The sequence below is a fragment of the Palaemon carinicauda genome, chromosome 19 (genome assembly GCF_036898095.1).
Source record: "Palaemon carinicauda isolate YSFRI2023 chromosome 19, ASM3689809v2, whole genome shotgun sequence".
NCBI lineage: Eukaryota > Metazoa > Arthropoda > Malacostraca > Decapoda > Palaemonidae > Palaemon > Palaemon carinicauda.
The window spans coordinates 110,472,972-110,493,267 of NC_090743.1; the positions used below are offsets into that span (position 1 = coordinate 110,472,972).

Genomic DNA, 20,296 nt, shown 5'->3' on the forward strand with positions numbered 1-20,296 from the left:
CTCGTTTCATGTAGTGCTCTCTTCTCTTACTTTCTTTTAATCTCTTTCATTTTCATCTCCCATCATTGACACCTCTACGCTTTCAACAGCAATTATATATGCCTCCCTATTATCCTCAACATTCAGCAAACTTCCGAAATATTCACCCCCTTTTCCTTGCCTCATCTTCTTTCCACAAACTTCCATTTTCATCCTTCACTGTCTCATCATTCCTCGATCCACCTTTCCTTACTCTCTTCACTTCTTTCCAAAACTACTACTTATTCTCTTCATACGAAGGGTCCAGTCCCTGACCCCACCTCCAGACACCTGCCTTCTTTGCCTCAGTTATCTTGCATTTTACTACCACATGTTTCTTTTTATATATTTCATACATCTCTATACTGTTACTCTGCCGCCATTCTTCAAATATCCTCTGTTTCTCTTCTACCTTCATCTTCACTCCATTCCACTTCTCACTTCCCTTCTCCATCCTGCCTCCAACAATCCTCTAACCACATACATCACTTGCAAGCCCAACAAAATTCCTATTCTAGATCACCAATTTCTCTCATTTTCACCTTGCTGTATGCAATTTCCAACATTTCTTTATATTCACCTTTTACCTCATTTTTTTTTTTCCAAATCTTCCACCTTTACTACCTCCCTTTTACATCTCCCCTTTCTATTTCCCCACTCTTTTTCTAGAATTAATTTTGCTTCAGCCAAAATATGATCAGACATACTGTTAGCCATACCCCTAAACACATTCACATCTTTCAATCTTCCAAACATCCTTCTTGTTATCATTACATAATTCATCAATTTTCTTTCCACCACTCTTCCCTTTGCCAATTTGTTATTTTTATTCTAAAGGCAAAAACATGTAATTAAGAGATTACGAATGTGACTTGCAAGTGAGTATTGAAATAATAAATTTTATTAATGAAATATTTTATATCTGTGGAATATGTATGAACGTTAAAAGTTAGTTGTGATTATTGAAAGCTTTAACTAATTTGGGTGTATATTTGAATTAAAATTTACAGGACTGAATTATTTTTATGTATGAAATATATATTCATAAGGAATTTGAATCTGACTTTGTCCATAAAAGTCAAATTAACGTGTTGTTTATTAAAGGTGTTCCTGGTGAATCGCGACTATGAGCACACACTGTCACAAGTCATAGGTGCTTCGGGTGTGAATGCCTCTGGGGATCTGAACTCTTCTCCTGTAATTCAGAATCTTAAGTATGTTAAAAATGTTTTTATTTCTTAAATTTTGCTTACCATTCACATAAAATTACATTTTAATGTACAGTACAGTACAATGCATTTAAACTATAAGCTACTGTGATAAAATTTCTATTTAATAAGTTTTTGACGAAGTTAGTGGGAGGACCGGGTAGCCGACTACCGTGCTCACTCACACATCTGGGCTGAGCACCCACTTTTCTTTCCGGCTCGGTAGAGGATGGTCATACTGCTGCTCTCTCCTGCAAAGACTTGCCATTCAAAAATACTGTTATTCTTTTTCTTTCAGAAGCTTGCTTGGTTTTCTTCTTGGAATTCTCATGCATATCTATCCTGGTCCTGAAAGCCGCTCCTGCGGTACCTTCATGTTCACCGTAGAAATGGACCGCCACCTGCTGTGTCCAGCTTATCAGGGCCGCCAGTGCCACTAGGACGGCACCTGTAATGAGTTTATGGAGTGGTCTGCTTCCCAGTCAGAAAGGTTCGGGAGGAGGAAAAAGAAAAAGACTAAACTTGAATCTTTCTCCTTCGGGGTGATCCTTAAAGTCGAATAAATCTCGGTCTTCTTCTTGGCCCCCCCAACCCCATCCCAAAGCTGCTCCACTGCCGGTCATCTCTGGGGAACGGCCGAGTAGCAGTGCAGCCCTGGTTACTCCAGGTCAACCTTGTAAGTTAAGGGACGGTACCATTTCCCCTAGCGATTTGGTCCCACCCCTTCACTGGGCGTTGATTGCCCTCCTTCTAAGGACGTTTTCTTTGGACTCCTTCAGTTGGGGCCTGAGCGGAGGCTCTCTCCTACTTCTTCGGAAGCTGAGTCCTACCCTGTGGGCGCAGGCGCTGCTGCCCGTCAGTCGGACTTCTGGTCCCGTGTGACTGAAGACATTGCAATTCCAAAAGGGGCTGTGGAGGAGCAAAGTCCGAGGCAAGTTCCCCGTCCGGGGGAGTATCTTTCCCGTTCGAGACCTTGATGAGGATGGGGGTCTTAGGGATTAGCAGCTGGGCTCTAATGAACAGTGGGACTACTTTCCCACTGGACCTCGGTGCCCAACTGTTGATCCAACTAAATCAGTCTGCACTTTCTCTTTTCCTTTTGGCTATTTCTTTTACTCTCCCATCTCTTCCTTTTGGGCTTGAACTTGTTGACAACATTGGCTTGTTTGATTATGCTTTGGCTGGTTTTTTGGATTTGGCACACTGTGGGATGGACAGCATTCCATCTCAACCTGTACCAATTTAGACACCATCACCCTCTGGCAGACCCCATTGGGTGCAGACCAAGTCTGTTAAGAGTTAGGTTCCAGTGATCCGGTTGTAAGTCACCCATATTTGCCGGTAATTGGTGACGCTAGGCATTGGAGTCGTCGGTGGGAGGGGCTAACTACCCACACTGACCAGTGTACGCCCACCTAAAGAGAGGCAGCCCCTCTCTAATAGAGGACTGGTCCCCGCTGAAGCCTCGTCTCGTGTTGGGCCACATGGGATAGGAGGACTGACAACCTCCGATAAGAGGTGGATAACCCGGCTTGCTACTTCTTTAAAAACTAATCCCTCTGTTGACGATCTGGAAACTCTAAAGGAGCATTCTATTAATGCTCAAAAACAAATTAATTTGGGTGACATGGAGTATTTCCGAATCCTTCATGTCAGTTAGATTCCCATAGAAACCATTTATGATGTGTTGTATAAATCATTTCAATGTTATGGTCACATCAGGGAACTTAGAATGAGGCTTGAAGGTGACAAATGGGATTCATGTATATCATTTGATAACCATGATGAAGCATTGAATGTAATCAGTAATATCATGAATTTTAAATCAATAATTTGAACTTTAAGGGTGCTCTTTGCACTTGGGTACCTAAGGATCTAGATGTATACAAACCTGCAGATTGGATTAATAAAGGTATAGAGATAGTTGTACCCTCCTAGAGAAAGCCAAAACCACCAAAGTGGCATGTTGTTCAGTCAAAAAGGAGTACTGGAAATTATTTTAAGAGATGTAGATTTCTGCAAAAGAAAGTAGGTACCATCGCACCAGGAGATATATCTCAGTTTGAAAAGAACAGTTTCCTCATAAGTGCCAAATCAGGAACTCAATCTGTTATACATTGAAATTTAAATACAGAGAATGATGACATAAAGCTGGATGTGAAACCCCATCTAAACTTCAGTTATGGAAAGGGAGTAGTTTTTAATAGAGATATTTGAGTTTACAGAAGAGGAGATATTGGCCATGTGTCCTTTAACTGTGTGAAAAGTGCATAAAGTCCCCGGAACGTCAGTGATTATCCGGACTTTCCAGGAAGCTGATGTGCCTTTCCACATTTACATAGAAAATGAACGGATTAAAGTTCGAACTTTTAAGCAGAAGCCGCTGCAATGTTTTAATTGCTTTAGATATGGGCATCCATCTAAAGTGCAAGAATGATAAAATGTGTAGTACTTGCTCCGATGTTTACCATGGAGAATGTACACTAGAGGCCAATTGTATAAACTGCAATTTGAATCATAAATCTACTGATAGGGGCTGCCAGCAATATAAGATGGGAGAGGCTGATCTCAATAAATCCAGTATCGAACACATAAGTGTGGGGCATGCCAAGAGACTATTGAGTAAATCAGCAAGTTATGCAAAGTTATTGACATCAGGAGGAAAAATGAGGCAGGAGACATCCAACCCACCTATTATTGCCTCTATTCCCCTGAAAAGAAATTTGCCATCTTCTGATAGAATTATAGAGGATAGGGCAAGAATATCACATAAGGCTTTGCTCACCTCTAGTAAACCTTTGTCCCCCACTACAAAGGATAATACTAACCTCTCTCAGGCTATATCTTTGCCTGATTTGACGAAGGTTCCATATAAAACAGAGTTATCAGGTGCACCTGTAGTGGGGAAAACACCAAAACCTATCAAATCACCACCTGTCAATAGGAAAAGAGAGACCTCCATCTCTCTCACCCTCATCCATTAAAAATACCAAAGTTATGATATCAAATAGATATGATGTTCTGCCTGTTGATATTTCAGATCAACAGGAAAACTTCTTGAATCAATAAAGAATTCCAGTTGAGGTCCACCATCCCCCACAAGAATTAGGTAAGAACAACACTGAAAAGGCTAATATAAAACCTAACTTATTAAGACCCACACTTAAGAAGCCTACAGAAAATATTGTCAAATTAAAAACTGTCAATGGGAAGACCTCATCAAAGATGTCTTCCAGAAAATAATACATAGATTTTTCCTCCATTTTGCATTGGAATTGTCAGGGTTTGAGGGTCAAATATGAAGAACTTAAGCTCTTAATTCACGAGCATTCCCCCATAATTGTATATCTACAGGAGAGGAAGCTTGATGCTAATACCCCTTGTCCTCGTGAATATATTAGCTATAGGACACCTTATGATCACGAAGTAGGGAGCCATGGCGGAAGTCTCATATACATTCGAGATGTTCCCCAAATACCTTTATGTGTCCGTACACCTCTGCAGGCAGTGGTTGTACAGATTGATATAGGGAGAAAATATACAATCTTTTCGCTGTACTTGCCTCCAAATGATAACATATCGTATGATGATTTAGTAGAGGTGATTCAACTGCTCCCTCAACCTTTTCTTTTATTTGAATGATAGACATCCTTTGTGGGGTGATGTTTTAGCAAACACGAGAGGCAATATTATATCATCAATTGTGGAAAACGAGGATGTCGAGCTCCTTAATACAGGAGAGCCCACACACTTCCATGTTCAGACAGGTACAAGCTTTAACTGCCTCCTTGATTTTGATTGGAGTACATTAGATGATTGGCATACTAGTGATCATGCACCAATCATTATAAACACCAACAAGGGTCCGCCTTTACAAAGATCTCCAAGATGAAATCTTGATAAGGTGGACTTGGATAGATTTTGTGAGCTAAGTGAAATTGAAGGAAATGCAGAACAGTTTGAAAATATTGATGATGCCAAGACTTACTGAATGGAACCCCTCATACAGCAGGAGTTAATTCAATTCCCAAAACAATAGGGTTATTCAAACGACAACCAGTCCCCTGGTGGTCTTCAGAACTAATGGCCCTGCACAGAGCCACAAGAAGGTCTTTAACTCGACTGCACAGACACCGCACTGAGGGCAATTTGATTTTACTATATACAAGAAATGTAGAGCACAGTTCCGTCGTGCCATGAAGGAAGCTAGGCGCCAGTCATGGGTGTCTTTTGTTTCCTCCATTAACAGTAGAACACCAACATCATCTGTGTGGAGGAAAATAAAAAAAAGATTGCCGGAAAATTTACCCTGAACCCACCACCACTGTTGAAGGTGAACGGTCAGTATGTGACTGAAGCAAATGATGTCAGCAATGCCCTGGCTGACCATTTTTCAAATGTATCATGCAAGTGTGAAGGAGCTCCTGGTCACCAGTATAGGAGCAATGAGGAAAAGAAATTTTTAAATTTTGTAACAGGAAGGGAAGAGTCATATAATTCTCCTTTTTCAATATTAATCTTACCCGATAATCATGTAGCTGTCAACTCTGTTGCCCGACAGAAATCTACGGTCGGGATACGCCAGCGATCGCTATACAGGTGGGGGTGTACACAACAGCGCCATCTGTGGTCAGGTACTCTAGTACTTCTTGTCAACACCACCTCAATTTTTCCTCTGTCGTGCCTCCGGCTAGACCTACATGGATACGCTGTTGATTCTGGAGTTATTGTTCACGATTTGGTGATGTATTTGCTCTAGAGTTTAGCCTTCGCTATTCAGGAAGCTTTATCATTAGCTTAGCAAGTTTTTTGGAATTAATTTGATTTAATTTTGGTGACGAAGAGAGTATGAACTCTCTTTCACTTTTAAATGGCCGACCCTTCCCTTAGACGGAAGTGTTGGTGTCGAAGAGAGTATAGACTCTCTTTCTTAATTTTGCTTAACAAAGTTATAGATTTATTTTATATCTCTCCGCCTTTTATAGGCCTCTTCGATTAACTTCCTTCTATTATAAACTTATTGAAATTAATTTTTATGTTTGTTTATATGCGACCTTTCCTAATAGTAGGCGGTCTTTTCTTGGAACCGAAGTTAATTAACATTGAGCCCGTCATTTCGTTTTTACCTGTTAACATTTTATGCTATTTTAATGTTTTTGAAAGAATTTCTTTGATAGTCTCGTACTGTTTTCAAAGTTGAACTAACGTTTTGTTTTGTCTCTGCAGTTGTTGACGTTCAGAACGTTCAACTTGCGCTCTATCGTTACGATAGAGAGAGAGTATTCACGGTTTCACGTTGCAGTAAGAGTTAACCGATTCTAGCGTTTTGTTCATTCTTTCTTAGCTTAAATGGTTTTAATTCTAATAAAGGAACTTTTTATTTGGGAAATCTTTCAGTTTTTTTCCTTTAACAATAATATGTTTTAACGATATATATAATTGGGCTCATCTCTCAGGTTCTAAGTCAAAAGAGAGAGAGAGAGAGATAGAGACGGAGGGAGAGAGAGGAGGGTAAACGTTTCGTTCAAGCGGGTAACGTTGTTATCGTTTTTGCTCTTCTCCCTAGTCTCTTTAGGGGAAGAAGGTAAACGTTTCTAGAGTTTTATTCTTGTTCCCAGGCTTTATGCGGTGAGAGATTTTAAACGTAGTTTATTTGATCTAGTGTTTAGTCTCTTTTCCAGCCACTGAATTATTTATCTTTCATTATGTTTTTCTGTTACATTGTAATACTGTTTTCGCAATTTCTAACTTTTAATGAAGGATAGAATTGCGTGTTTCAAAGTTTCGAGTTCAGTGAAATAAGTGCAAACAGAAAATCAAAAGTGATAAAGTGATAAGCGCAAAGTGTTACAGTGTTGCGTTCGAGGGTTCGTCTGTTCGTGCCAGTTGTTCGCCTAGTCTGGGACCTCTTACAAGCTCCCAAGCCCAGGGGAGAAGTAATGTCGAAGGACTTATGGGTTCATCAGGCCTTGATCGATGAACAGACGTTTCCCTCCGTGGTTTCGGGTGTAACCAACTCACGTAGCCGACGTGATCACCCCACCCACACAAAGACGAGAGAGCCCATTTATTCCTCGTCTGCGGAAGAGGTTTCTCGCAGAAACCATGGACCAAATCTTGCAGCTTTTAAGTGCAAGTCGGTCCCTTCCGTGCAAGTCCAACTCCTAGGTGTAGCCATTAGCACTGGGTCAGTTCGGACTTGCTGCAGTACGACAACTGCACACCTCCCAGAGAGGCAAGGTGGTACCGCAACAGGCAGTAACTCCGTCTGTTGCCGCACCAGCTGTTTTAGACCCTCAGTCTCAACGGACAGTAGCTCCGTTTGTTGTTGTCTTTCATAGACCCTAGTGGTCTATGCTGCAGACAATGCAGTCTCAGCTTGCGGTTTTGATGCAGGAGTTTCAGGCAGAGAAGGTTAGCACACCTCCTCCTGCGAGCGCTCCTCCACCTCTGCGCAGTCCACCCTGCCAGACGTATGATGTTGAGGCTCCTCCTGCCTCCATGCGTGAGCTGCCGCATTGGGAGTTGCCAGGTACCAGCGCTATGCAGCAACCTCCTCTTACCTTGAGGCAGGAGCCTCTTGCTATGCGGTAACCTCCTCAACCCTTGAGGCAGGAGCCTCATGCGTTGCGGCAACCTCCTCCACCCATGAGGCAGGAGCCTCATGCGTTGCGGCAACCTCCTCCACCCATGAGGCAGCAGCCTCATGCTATGCGGCAACCTCCTCTACCCATGAGGCAGGAGCCTCATGCTATGAGGAGCCTCATGCTATGCGGCATCCTCCTCAACCCATGAGGCAGGAGCCTCATGCTATGCGGCAACCTCCTCTACCCATGAGGCAGGAGCCTCATGCTATGCGGCATCCTCCTCAAACCATGAGGCAGGAGCCTCATGCTATGCAGCATCCTCCTCAACCCATGAGGCAGGAGCCTCATGCTATGCGGCATCCTCCTCAACCCATGAGGCAGGGACCTCATGCTATGAGGAGCCTCATGCTATGCGGCATCCTCCTCAACCCATGAGGCAGGAGCCTCATGCTATGCGGCAACCTCCTCTACCCATGAGGCAGGAGCCTCATGCTATGCGGCATCCTCCTCAACCCATGAGGCAGGAGCCTCATGCTATGCGGCATCCTCCTCAACCCATGAGGCAGGAGCCTCATGCTATGAGGAGCCTCATGCTATGCGGCATCCTCCTCAAACCATGAGGCAGGAGCCTCATGCTATGCGGCAACCGCCTCAACCCATGAGGCAGGAGCCTCATACTATGCGGCATCCTCCTCAACGCATGCGGCATGAGCCTTATCCCTTGCAGCATGAGCCTCATCCCATGCAGCATGAGCCTCATACCATGCAGCATGAGCCTCATCCCATGCAGCATGAGCCTCATCCCATGCAGCATAAGCCGCACACCATGCAACATGCTCTGCTTACCTTACAGCATGCTCTACATACAGCATGCTCTGCATACAGCATGCTCTGCATACCTTACCGCATGCTCCTCAGTCACACATCTTTGGTTGTTGCCAACTCACAAGACTGTCAAGCAGTTTCATAACGTTGCCTTCTGATCTGCTGCTTTTGCACCAGTGAAACCCTCACTGAGAGAACTTAGCTTTTCTCGGATATGGTTCCTGTAGATGAGAAAGTGCTATTCTCCCTCCTTCTGATATTCCCTTGAGGACTCTGTCATTTGGAGAGGAGCCTTTAGCTGCTTAGCCTCCTATGGACTTTTATTTAAGCATAACATGCTTCCAGGGAGGGTAATGGTTCCACTTCAGTCGCTAACCCCGTCTGTTACCACACCTGCTCCCATAGACCTTGAGCTTTGTTGCAAGACATGCAGTCCAAGCTTAGTCCTTGTTAGAGGATTTTTTGTTTACGGAGTCAGTGTGTCACTGGGAAGACGTTCAACAACCAGCAGAAGTGACTTGTTGTGACGCAGTGCGGCAACCTCAGCAACCCGATAAGGAGTTGTCTGTACGACCCAGACAGTCTAGACAGTTTCGGTTTGTCGCTGTACTTCCTCGCTTCCCCATGGTTGACAGTTCACAGACTGTGCAGCAGTACCATGATCTTGTGTCCGGCTCCGTCAGACGACTGGCTTTTAAGAGCTCCCACAAGTCGTCGCTGTCTGGAGATTCTCAAATGGACTATGGATCTGACCAAGGAACTGGGCCTCCTGATCAATTTTGAGGAGTCCCAGCTCGTCCCATCCCAGACCATTGTCTACCTGGGTATGGAGCTTCAGAGTCGAGCTTTTCGGGCTTTTCCGTCGGCCCCAAGGATCTACCAAGCCCTAGAATGCATCCAGAGCATGCTGAGAAGGAACCGATGCTCAGTCAGGTAGTGGATGAGTCTAACAGGGACACTTTCATCGCTGGCCCTGTTCATCGTGTTAGGGAGACTCCACCTCCGCCCCCTTCAGTATCATCTAGCTGCTCACTGGATAAAGGACATGACGCTAGAGACGGTCTCAGTTCCTGTTTCCGAAGAGAGGAGGTCTACTCTCGCGTGGTGAAAGAACAGCTTTCTTCTCAAGGAAGTCTACCTTTGGCTGTTCAGAAACCCGACCGCCTTCTCTTCTCGGACGCATCAGACACGGGCTGGGGTGCGACTTTGGACGGATAGGAATGCTCGGGAACATGGAATCAGGAGCAAAGGACACTTCACATCAATTGCAAGGAGTTGTTGGCGGTTCATCTGGCCTTGATAAACTTCAAGTCCCTCCAGCTTAACAAGGTGGTGGAGGTGGACTCTGACAACACCACAGCCTTGGCTTACATCTCCAAGCAGGGAGGGACTCATTCGTGGAAGTTGTTCTAGATCGCAAGGGACCTCCTAATCTGGTCAAAAGATCGAAAGCTCACGCTGGTAACGAGGTTCATTCAGGGCGATATGAATGTCATGGCAGATCGCCTCAGCCGGAAGGGTCAGGTCATCCCCACAGAGTGGACCCTTCACAAGAATGTTTGCAGCAGACTTTGGGCCCTGTGGGGTCAGCCAACCATAGATCTGTTCGCTACCTCGATAACCTAGAGGCTCCCGTTGTATTGTTCTCCGATTCCAGACCCAGCAGCAGTTCACGTGGATGCTTTTCTGCTGGATTGGTCCCATCTCGACCTGTATGCATTCCCGCCGTTCAAGATTGTCAACAGGGTACTTCAGAAGTTCGCCTCTCGCAAAGGGACACGGCTGACGTTGGTTGGCTCCGCTCTGGCCCGCGAGAGAATGGTTCATAGAGGTACTGCAATGGCTGGTCGACATTCCCAGGACTCTTCCTCTAGGAGTGGACCTTCTACGTCAACCTCACGTAAAGAAGGTACACCCAAACCTCCACGCTCTTCGTCTGACTGCCTTCAGACTTTCGAAAGACTCTCAAGAGCTAGGGGCTTTTCGAGGGAGGCAGCCAGAGCGATTGCCAGAGCAAGGAGAACATCCACTCTCAGAGTCTATCAGTCTAAAGGGGAAGTCTTCCGAAGCTGGTACAAGGCCAATGCAGTTTCCTCAACCAGTACCACTGTAACCCAGATTGCTGACTTCCTGTTACATCTAAGGAACGTAAGATCCCTTTCAGCTCCTACGATCAAGGGTTACAGAAGTATGTTGGCAGCGGTTTTCCGCCACAGAGGCTTGGATCTTTCCACCAACAAAGATCTACAGGACCTCCTTAGGTCTTTTGAGACCTCAAAGGAACGTCGGTTGTCCACTCCAGGCTGGAATCTAGACGTGGTCCTAAGGTTCCTTATGTCATCAAGATTTGAACCTCTCCAATCAGCCTCTTTTTAGGACCTCACATTAAAAACTCTTTTCCTCGTGTGCTTGACAACAGCTAAAAGAGTAAGTGAGATCCACGCCTTCAGCAGGAACATAGTTTTCACATCTGAAACGGCTACATGTTCCTTGCAGCTCGGTTTTTTGCTAAAACGAGCTTCCTTCACGTCCTTGGCCTAAGTCGTTCGAGATCCCAAGCCTGTCCAACTTGGTGTGGAACGAACTGGAGAGAGTACTTTGCCCAGTTAGAGCTCTTAGGTACTATCTAAAAAGGTCATAACCTTTACGAGGACAATCAGAAGCCTTATGGTGTGCTATCAAGAAGCCTTCTCTTCCAAGGTCTAAGAACTCAGTTTCTTACTAATTCAGGCTTCTGATTAGGGAATCACATTCTCATCTGAAGGAAGAAGACCTTGCTTTGCTGAAGGTAAGGACACATGAAGTGAGAGCTGTGGCTACTTCAGTGGCCTTCAAACAGAACCGTTCTCTGCAGAGTGTTATGGATGCAACCTATTGGAGAAGCAAGTCAGTGTTCGCATCATTCTATCTCAAAGATGTCCAGTCTCTTTACGAGTACTGCTACACCCTGGGACCATTCGTAGCAACGAATGCAGTAGTAGGCGGGGGCTCAGCCACTACATTCCCATAATCCCATAACCTTTTAACCTTTCTCTTGAATACTTTTTATGGGTTGTACGGTCGGCTAAGAAGCCTTCCACATCCTTGTTGATTTGGCGGGTGGTCAATTCTTTCTTGAGAAGCGCCGAGGTTAAAGGTTGTGATGAGGTCCTTTAGTATGGGTTGCAGCCCTTTATACTTCAGCACCTAAGAGTCGTTCAGCATCCTAAGAGGACCGCTACGCTCAGTAAGGAAGACGTACTTAATAAAGGCAGAGTAATGGTTCAAGTCGTCTTCCTTACCAGGTACTTATTTATTTTATGTTATTTTTGAATAACTAATAAAATAAAATACGGGATACTTAGCTTCTTGATTAACATGTACACTGGTTTTCACCCACCACCCTGGGTGTGAATCAGCTACATGATTATCGGGTAAGATTAATATTGAAAAATGTTATTTTCATTAGTAAAATAAATTTTTGAATATACTTACCCGATAATCATGATTTAATTGACCCACCCTTCCTCCCCATAGAGAACCAGTGGACCGAGGAAAAAATTGAGGTGGTGTTGACAAGAAGTACTAGAGTACCTGACCACAGATGGCGCTGTTGTGTACACCCCCACCTGTATAGCGATCGCTGGCGTATCCCGACCGTAGATTTCTGTCGGGCAACAGAGTTGACAGCTACATGATTATCGGGTAAGTATATTCAAAAATTTATTTTACTAATGAAAATAACATTTTACTGAAAGAGAATTTGATTCTGCTCTTACTAATTGTAATGATACACCTCCTGGATCCGATGGAATTCCATATGCAATGATTAAACATGTACATTTTAATGCAAAGTTATTTATTTTAAGCATTATTAATAGAATATGGCATAATCATAGTTATCCAAGTGTTTGGGAACTAGCCATTATTTTAGCCTTTTTAAAACCCGGTAAGGACAAGTTTTTAGCAGTAAACTACTGACTTATTGCATTGACATCTTGCTTATGTAAAATCATTGAGAAGAGGGTCAATGCAAGACTGATCTGGTACCTTGAAAAGAAGGGTATTTTATCACCGATTCAATGCGGATTCAGAAAAATGGACTCAACGACTGATGTGTTGATACGACTTGAGTCCTCTATTTTTGAAGCCTTTGCTTCCAAATAGCACCATGTGATAGTCTTTTTTTTTTTTTTTTACCTTGAAAAGGCATATGATACCACATGGAGATACGGTATACTAAAAACAATTTTATGAATTAGGAATAAGAGGAGAGCTACCACTATTTATTCAATCATTTCTTTCATTTAGAATTTTTAAGTGAGAGTGGGGGAAGCTCTATCAGAGAGTAAATGTCAGGAAGGAATTCCTCAGGGTAGCGTGCTGAGTGTAACCCTCTTCGCACTAGCAATTAAGGGGATATCTTCAGTCATTTCCCGGGATGTTCTCTCAACATTATTTATGGATGATCTCTCCATATCTTTTTCTGGAGCTAGGATGGCAATGGTTGAGAGAAAAATACAACTCTCAATTGACAAAATTATCCTGTGGGCTGATATGAATTGATTTAAGTGCTCGACAAGTAAAACTACTATTGTCCATTTCTGTCGTATCCGTGGAGTATATCCAGACCCGGATATATACATTAAAGGTCAACGTATCCCATGTGAAAGTGAAGCTAAATATTTAGGTTTGATATTTGATTGTAGGCTTACGTGGGTGTCTCATTTAAAAGCGTTAAAAGCTAAATGTCTTGAGGCTCTGAATCTTTTAAAAGTATTGTCCCATACATCATGGGGGGCAGACTGCAATACTACTTTAAAATTATTCAAGGCCTTGATTTTGTCCAAAATTAGTTATGGATGTGAAATATACTCTTCTGCCACCCCAAGCTGATAAAAGATGTTAGATTCAATACATCATGGTGGGATTAGATTGTCCACTGGAGCCTTTAGAACTTCACCTATTACAAGTCTCCTTGTTGATGCTGGAGAATTACCTCTAGACCTTTACCTGGAAGTCTTCTATTGTTCGGTATTGGTATAGGTTGCAAAGACTCACTAACTCTTTAGCCTTTCAGACTGCAAGCGACACACATCATACTTTGATTTGCACCCTAAAGCTCCTCAACCTTATGGCTATCACATGAAACAATTATTAAACAGTCTGAATATAGTTAGGAGTATGGTGCTTCCTTTTAAGGTATCATCAATGCCTCCATGGAAATTACCAGAGGTATCTTTTTGTATATATTTTATTGGAACATGTTGCAGAACATAGGGGATCGACTTTTATATATACTGGTGGCTCCAAATTTGATGCTGGCATTGGATTTGGAGTACATAGTAATGATTCTAATTGTAGATGTGCACTTCCTCTAACAGCTTCCATATTTACTGCCAAACTGTATGGCATACTAACCGCTATTGAGAAAATAGCATTGGAGAAGGAGGGTAATTTTACCATTTTTAGTGATGCAAGGAGTGTCCTTCAAGCTATAGAAGTTTTTAATTCTAGTAACCCTCTAGTTTTAAAGATTTTAGAATGGCTTTTTATTATTGGTCGGAGAGGTATAATGGTTCGATTTTGTTGGGTTCCAGCACACGAAGGAGTGTCTGGGAATGAGAAGGCAGATTTACTGGCAAAGAATGCTGCATCTGAGTTGCTACCAAGAAGGTATCCTATTCCCTTTAATGATTTCCTACCCAACATCAAGAAATTGTTTTGTAATAATTGGCAACAGCACTGGGATAGTCTAGATGGCAATAAGATGAGAGAGGTAACAAATGTCATATCTCCTTGGAGATATAACCTGATGCCCGAAAGTGGGAGACATCTCTTTGTCGTCTCCGCATAGGTCACACACGGTTGACACACAAGTTTCTTCTGAAGGGCCAACACCAACTGTATTGCGACGACTGTTTGGTACCTTTAACAGTGAGGCATTTGTTGACCAAATGCCCCAATTATAATAACTTAAGAAATAGATATCTGTTTGAGGCTCAAGGTGAGGATGGCAGGTTCATACTGGCCAAGATCCTTGGACATGATGTGTCGTACAATGCTAGTGGCATTTTTAAATTGATATCAGAAGCAGGTCTTCTTAATGCTATTTAACTTACATAACATTTACTTCTCTAGTTTTAATTGAATATTCTTTTAATCTTTATTTATAATAAACGATATCGGCGTTAATGACCTTCGATTTCAGGATGCCAGAGAACTTCAAATCAATCAATCAATCAATTCCATTCGAGAGAGAAAGAACCGCTTGTGATCAGCGATCTCCTTACGCCTACACTTCTTCTCCAAGGGTGGAGGCAGAGCTCAGTCCTAGGCGATATTCTCCTTCAGGAAAACAAACCTCACTTCTGAGGGAGGAAGCTTTGAGCTTTTTAGGCCTGAGCAGTCTCCCCTTCCAGAGGTTTTTGCTAGACGTTCCCCTTCTGCCTTTGGGGGTCTGTCATTTGGAATTTTTGACCCCTCGTTACCTGGAGGCATGCTCCTCCACTAGCAGGTCACTATGTTCATTCAGGTTCTTGTGACTGTCTCACTGAGCCTTCGGGCTTTAGTGACCCCTAGCCTTCGAGCTCCGGATATGTTAAGCCTTTTGTCTCTCGTAACCTTTTGACCTTCGCTTCCTCGTCACCCTGAGCCTTCGGGTTCTCGTGACCAGGAACCTTTGAGTTCCCGTTACATAGATCCCCCAGGCTCTAGTGACCGGCGTTACACTGAGCCTTCGTGATCTTGTGACCCACATTACTTTGAGCCTTAAGGCTCTCGTGACCCTCGTCGCACTGAGCCATAGGGCTCTCGTGACCCTTGATACGCTGAGCCCTCGGGCTCTCATGACCCTCATTACGCTAAGCCCTCGGGCTCTTGTGACCCTCGTTACCTTGAGCCTTACGGCTCTTGTAACCCGGAAATTTTGGACTTGTCGCGCAGAGCCTCTGGGCTCTCGTGAGCCTGATTACACTGAACCCTCATGCTCTCGCGACCCTGATTACACTGAACCCTCAGGCTCTCGTGACCCATGTTACTTTGAGCATTACCGCTCTCATAACCTGGAGTTTTTGGACTCGTTGTGCAGAGCCTATTGGCTCTTGTGACCCTCATTACGCTGAACCGTCGGGGTCTCGTGACCGGCGTTATGTTGAGCCTTACGGCTCTCGTAACTGGAGTTTTTGGACTCGTCTTGCAGAGCCTCGTTGCTCTCGTGACCCTCATTGCGCTGAGCCTTCGTGCTCTCATGACCCTCGGTACGTTGAGCCTTACGGCTCTCGTAACCTGGAGTTTTTTGACTCATCGCACAGAGCCTCTGGGCTCTCGTGACCCACGTCACGCCTACCCTTCGGGATCTCGTGACTGTCGTAATGCTGAGCTTGCGGGCTCCCGTAAACCTCACGGACCTTCGGGTCCTTGTCACAAAGATCCCTCGTGGTCAGGTGACACAGAACCTTTAGGTTCTCATGTGGGCTCGCGCAACAAAGGTCTTGATAGTTACAAAGCTCTCGAGATTCGGTGACTTAGAACCTCTGGGTTTTCACACTATACTGTGGACAACTCTACGGGGTTTCATCATTCGGCCCCTGCTCGGTTTCTAGCTGCGTTGCGAGTGAGAACACTGTCGCGTGACGGAGCAGCGTATCATGAATTACCACCCTCGTGAGACCTGCTCCGTCACCTCCCTTTTGGTCGTGTAGCGCCAGTCAGTTCGGCCTTGCCAACTGCTCCACCCTCGTCTTTGGACGAAGTTCCATCGCCTTTTTTGGTTGCGGGTGAGGGTATCCCTGCCCAAGGAAACAGTCTTGCAAGGCAAGATTTCCATCAGTCTCGCCAGACTCATCGGCCTTCACCTGCCCGAGACAGCCTTCATCACCTTGCCGCTCTCCCCCTCATCATTTGCCCTCGTAGGGGTCATCACGACCTTATGCTCTGATCCCTCCAAGGGATCAGTACGCTCTAGACTGGGTCCAGAGTAAGGGACTAGGAGAAGCTCTAGGGCATTTTGATGCTCAGAGGTATCAACTCCCAGTACCTCCCCCGAAGGGTAGGCCAGTGCCAATCCTGCCTGCAGGAAAGGAGTTTATGAAACCTTCCCAGGTTCCTAAATCAGCGATTTTTGCCGTCAGAATGATCCCTCTACCAGTTCATCGAGAAGTAGAGACCCGCCATGGTTGAGCACATTAACGTTATGCGGTAGACTGTGACGGGGGTCATCCTTCGGTCGCAATCCATGTGCGGTACCCCAAAGATTTCTTTGTCTGGTCTCCTTCCAGGTGCCTCTCCTCCTGCAGATCCCAGAAGGAGCTTAGAAGGCTCTCCTCTAGCAGTGCCTTCTCGAAATGAGAAACCCCTCTCTTCTCCAAAGAGGACCTGGGAAGAGAGCGCCCCAGAATCCCAAGCGAGTCCTTGCAGTTCAGAGTTCCTCAGACCAAACCTAAGGAGAAGAGGAAAAGGATCAGGCCTTCTCTCCCAAAGGAGGACAGATCAATCTTTTTTTACAGATTCCTTCCACCTCATTCCATTTAAGGTGGTGCTATGAGAATCTCGCCCTCCAGTGTGCAGATTGACATAATTTCTCCTCCTGGAGAGGACCATCATCTTCTCAGGACAAAGAAGGCCGTACGGCCCACTCTTTTGTAAGAACTCCTGTCACAGTGTAGGGAGCCGAAGAACTTGTTTACTATATCAAAGTCCTTGGTAAGAGCTCCCTATCTCAGCAAGAGAGGCAGAGGGTAGTCTCTTCCAGCACATTAATAGGAGTTGCCCTGTCAACGGTTTATCCTGACAACTTTGACCCACCCCTGGCTCCTATGGATGAGAGCTCAGAGATGGATGAGCATTACAATCCTGAGGATGATCTTTTGCCACCTGCTGCTAGCCCTAAGCTCTCGTAGATTGAGCAGGAGTCAGAACATGCCTTCTGGTAGGTTTTAGTCTGCATTTGTTCCATTAACGTACTGCCATAGACCTTGACCAGGTCTATGGCACCCAGAGACCCCTGAAGGCCAGTGCAGCTTTGCCCTGGTCAAAGGGGTTAAAGACTACCAGACCGAAGGCAGTGGCTAAGGCCACAGGTTCCTCCATCTTCCTTGGCTCCAACACCTCCTAAGCTCCTCCTGCCACCTTATGTGCAGCAGGGGAGATACTATGAGATTCTCAATGAGCCTCTTCTAGCCTTGCTTCTGGACCATTCGAAAGAGGCACTCTAGAAGAGCACACCCTTCGAGAAACTAATGGGACTCTCAGTCTCGTACTCAACCTCAGAGATCCTTAACCAGGAAAGTCGCAAAGTATGCCATGCAGTCAGCTTCGTGGCTTGATCTCTGGTCCAACTGATCTGGTCCCAGGACTGGTCTCGAGAGTCCACGAGGAGGTCAAAGGAAACCATCCTTTTTTCTGACACCAGGGCAATAGAGTTCCTTTCCCACCAAGTGGGTAACCTCTTGGCTAACACCATCCTGAAGAGGAGGGACTCTATCATTGGCAGATTCCATAGACAGCTCCCATAGGCTGAGGCTTCTAGGTTTAGAAACTCCTCCCTGGGGGGAGGGGGGGGTTCTCTTCGAGCCGGAGGATGTCAAGCACGTGGCGGAGAGATGGAGAAAGTCCAACCATGACTCCCTCATCTAAAAGGCCTTAATATCAAGGTCTTACCAGCCTCTGCCACACGAGGAGCAACGGGCTTCTAAACTGCCAACAGGTAGGACTAGGGGCCCAAAACAACAGGGCCCAAGGGTGTCTAAGAAGTTTTTTCAAGGCAAAGTCCTTCTGTGGAGGGAAGGGAAATAGGGGATCTGGCATAGGCTGATCCCACTGGGACGGGCAATCCTCCCACATATCCACCTGTGGGAGTATCCCTGCAAAGCCGCTGGCAAAGGTGGCTTCACCACGGGGCTGAACCCTGGACGGCCGAGGTGATTCATTCATGGTATCGCGTCCCGTTCAAGCTATCTCTCCCTCGACTAACTTGGGATCCAGTCCCAGCAAACTCCTATGCCAAGGGATCCGCAAAGAAGTTAGCCCTCCGGGCAGAAGTCCAGACTATGTTGGAGGAGGGTGCTCTCCAAGGTCCTTAACGGGTCTCCAGGCTTCTACAGTCGACTCTTTTAAACCTAGTTCAAGTTAGAGACAGCCGACACGGTAAGACAAGCAATAAGACCGCAGGACTTCATGTGCACTCTGGATCACAAGGATGCATACTTCTAGATCCCAATCCATTCGTCTTCCAGGAAGTATCTAAGATTCATGCTTAACCAGAAGCTATACCAGTTCAAGGTTCTGTGTTTTGGTCTTTCCACAGCACCCCAAGTGCTCATGAAAGTGTTCGCCCTCGTGTCAACATAGGCTCACAGGATGATCATGAATGGGAGGTAAATCAGTTGTTGTTTGCAGTTGATACTATGCTGGTTGCAGACTCGGAAGAGAAGCTTGGCCGGTTAGTGAATGAAAATGGAAGGGTACGTGAGAGAAGGAAGTTGAGAGTTAATGTGGGTGAGAGTAAGGATATGAGATGTACGAGAAGGGTAGGTGGTGCGAGATTGAATGTCATGTTGAATGGAGAGTTACTTGAGGAGGTGGATCAGTTTAACTACTTGGGGTCTATTGTTGCAGCAAATGGTGGAGTGGAAGCAGATGTACGTCAGAGAGTGAATGAAGGATGCAAAGTGTTGGGAACATTGAAGGGAGTGGTAAAGAATAGAGGGTTGGGCATGAATGTAAAGCGTTTTGTATGAGAAAGTGATTGTACCAACTGTAATGAATGGATCGGAGTTGTGGGAAATGAAAGGGACGTAGAGACAGTAATTGAATGTTTGAGATGAAGTGTCTGAGGAGTATGGCTGGTGTATCTCAAGTAGATAGGGTTAGGAACTAAGTAGTGAGGGTGAGAATGGGTGTAAGAAGTGAGTTAGCAGCTAGAGTAGATATGAATGTGTTGAGGTGGTTTGGCCACGTTGAGAGAATGTAAAATGGCTGTCTGATAAAGAAGGTGATGAATGCAAGAGTTGATGGGAGAAGTACAAGAGGAAGGCCAAGGTTTGGGTGGATGGATGGAGTGAAGAAAGCTCTGGGTGATAGAAGGATAGATGTGAGAGAGGCAAGAGAGCGTGCTAGAAATAGGAATGAATGGCCAGCAATTGTGACGCAGTTCCGGTAGGCCCTGCTGCTTCCTCCGGTTGCCTTGGTAACCGTGGAGGTAGCAGCAGTAGGGTATTCAGCATATGAAACTTCATATGTGGTGGATAACGGGGAGGGTGGGCTGTGGCACCCTAGCAGTACCAGCCAAACTCTGCTGAATCGCTTGTCAGGCTGGGAGGAGTGGAGAGAGGAAAGGTCCCCTTTTGTTCCCTTGGTAAATAGATAGATCATCATAAAATAGTTTAAACCCTGGAATTATTTTTCCAGAATTTCAAAGAATAGCTTGTGAATATTTCATACAGTCTTGCTTACCTGCTTTACATAGGAATGTATTACTTAGATTTTTTTTATTTAAGATCACCACATACAGTATAAAGATAGTTTAAGAAAAGCTCAAGAATTCCTAATTTTATGTAATTTATATGTAAATCATACAGTAATTTAGTTAATAGACAACTGATAAATACAAGTTCAGATTTGAATGTTGTTAATATTCCTTGAATTTAATGTAACTATTAGCATACAGTACTCCTGAGA

The 20,296-nt window shown here is 44.9% G+C and overlaps 1 protein-coding gene across 1 annotated transcript in view; it reads left to right on the top strand.

Annotated features, from left to right (window-relative positions):
- The window catches only part of LOC137658736 (TAF5-like RNA polymerase II p300/CBP-associated factor-associated factor 65 kDa subunit 5L), a 115,712-nt gene that overhangs the window by 52,470 nt on the left and 42,946 nt on the right, over positions 1 to 20,296 (top strand). Inside the window, exon 4 of the mRNA XM_068393752.1 lies at positions 1,123 to 1,232. Coding sequence (XP_068249853.1) covers positions 1,123 to 1,232 — 110 coding nt within the window. The remainder of the gene's footprint in view (positions 1 to 1,122; positions 1,233 to 20,296) is intronic.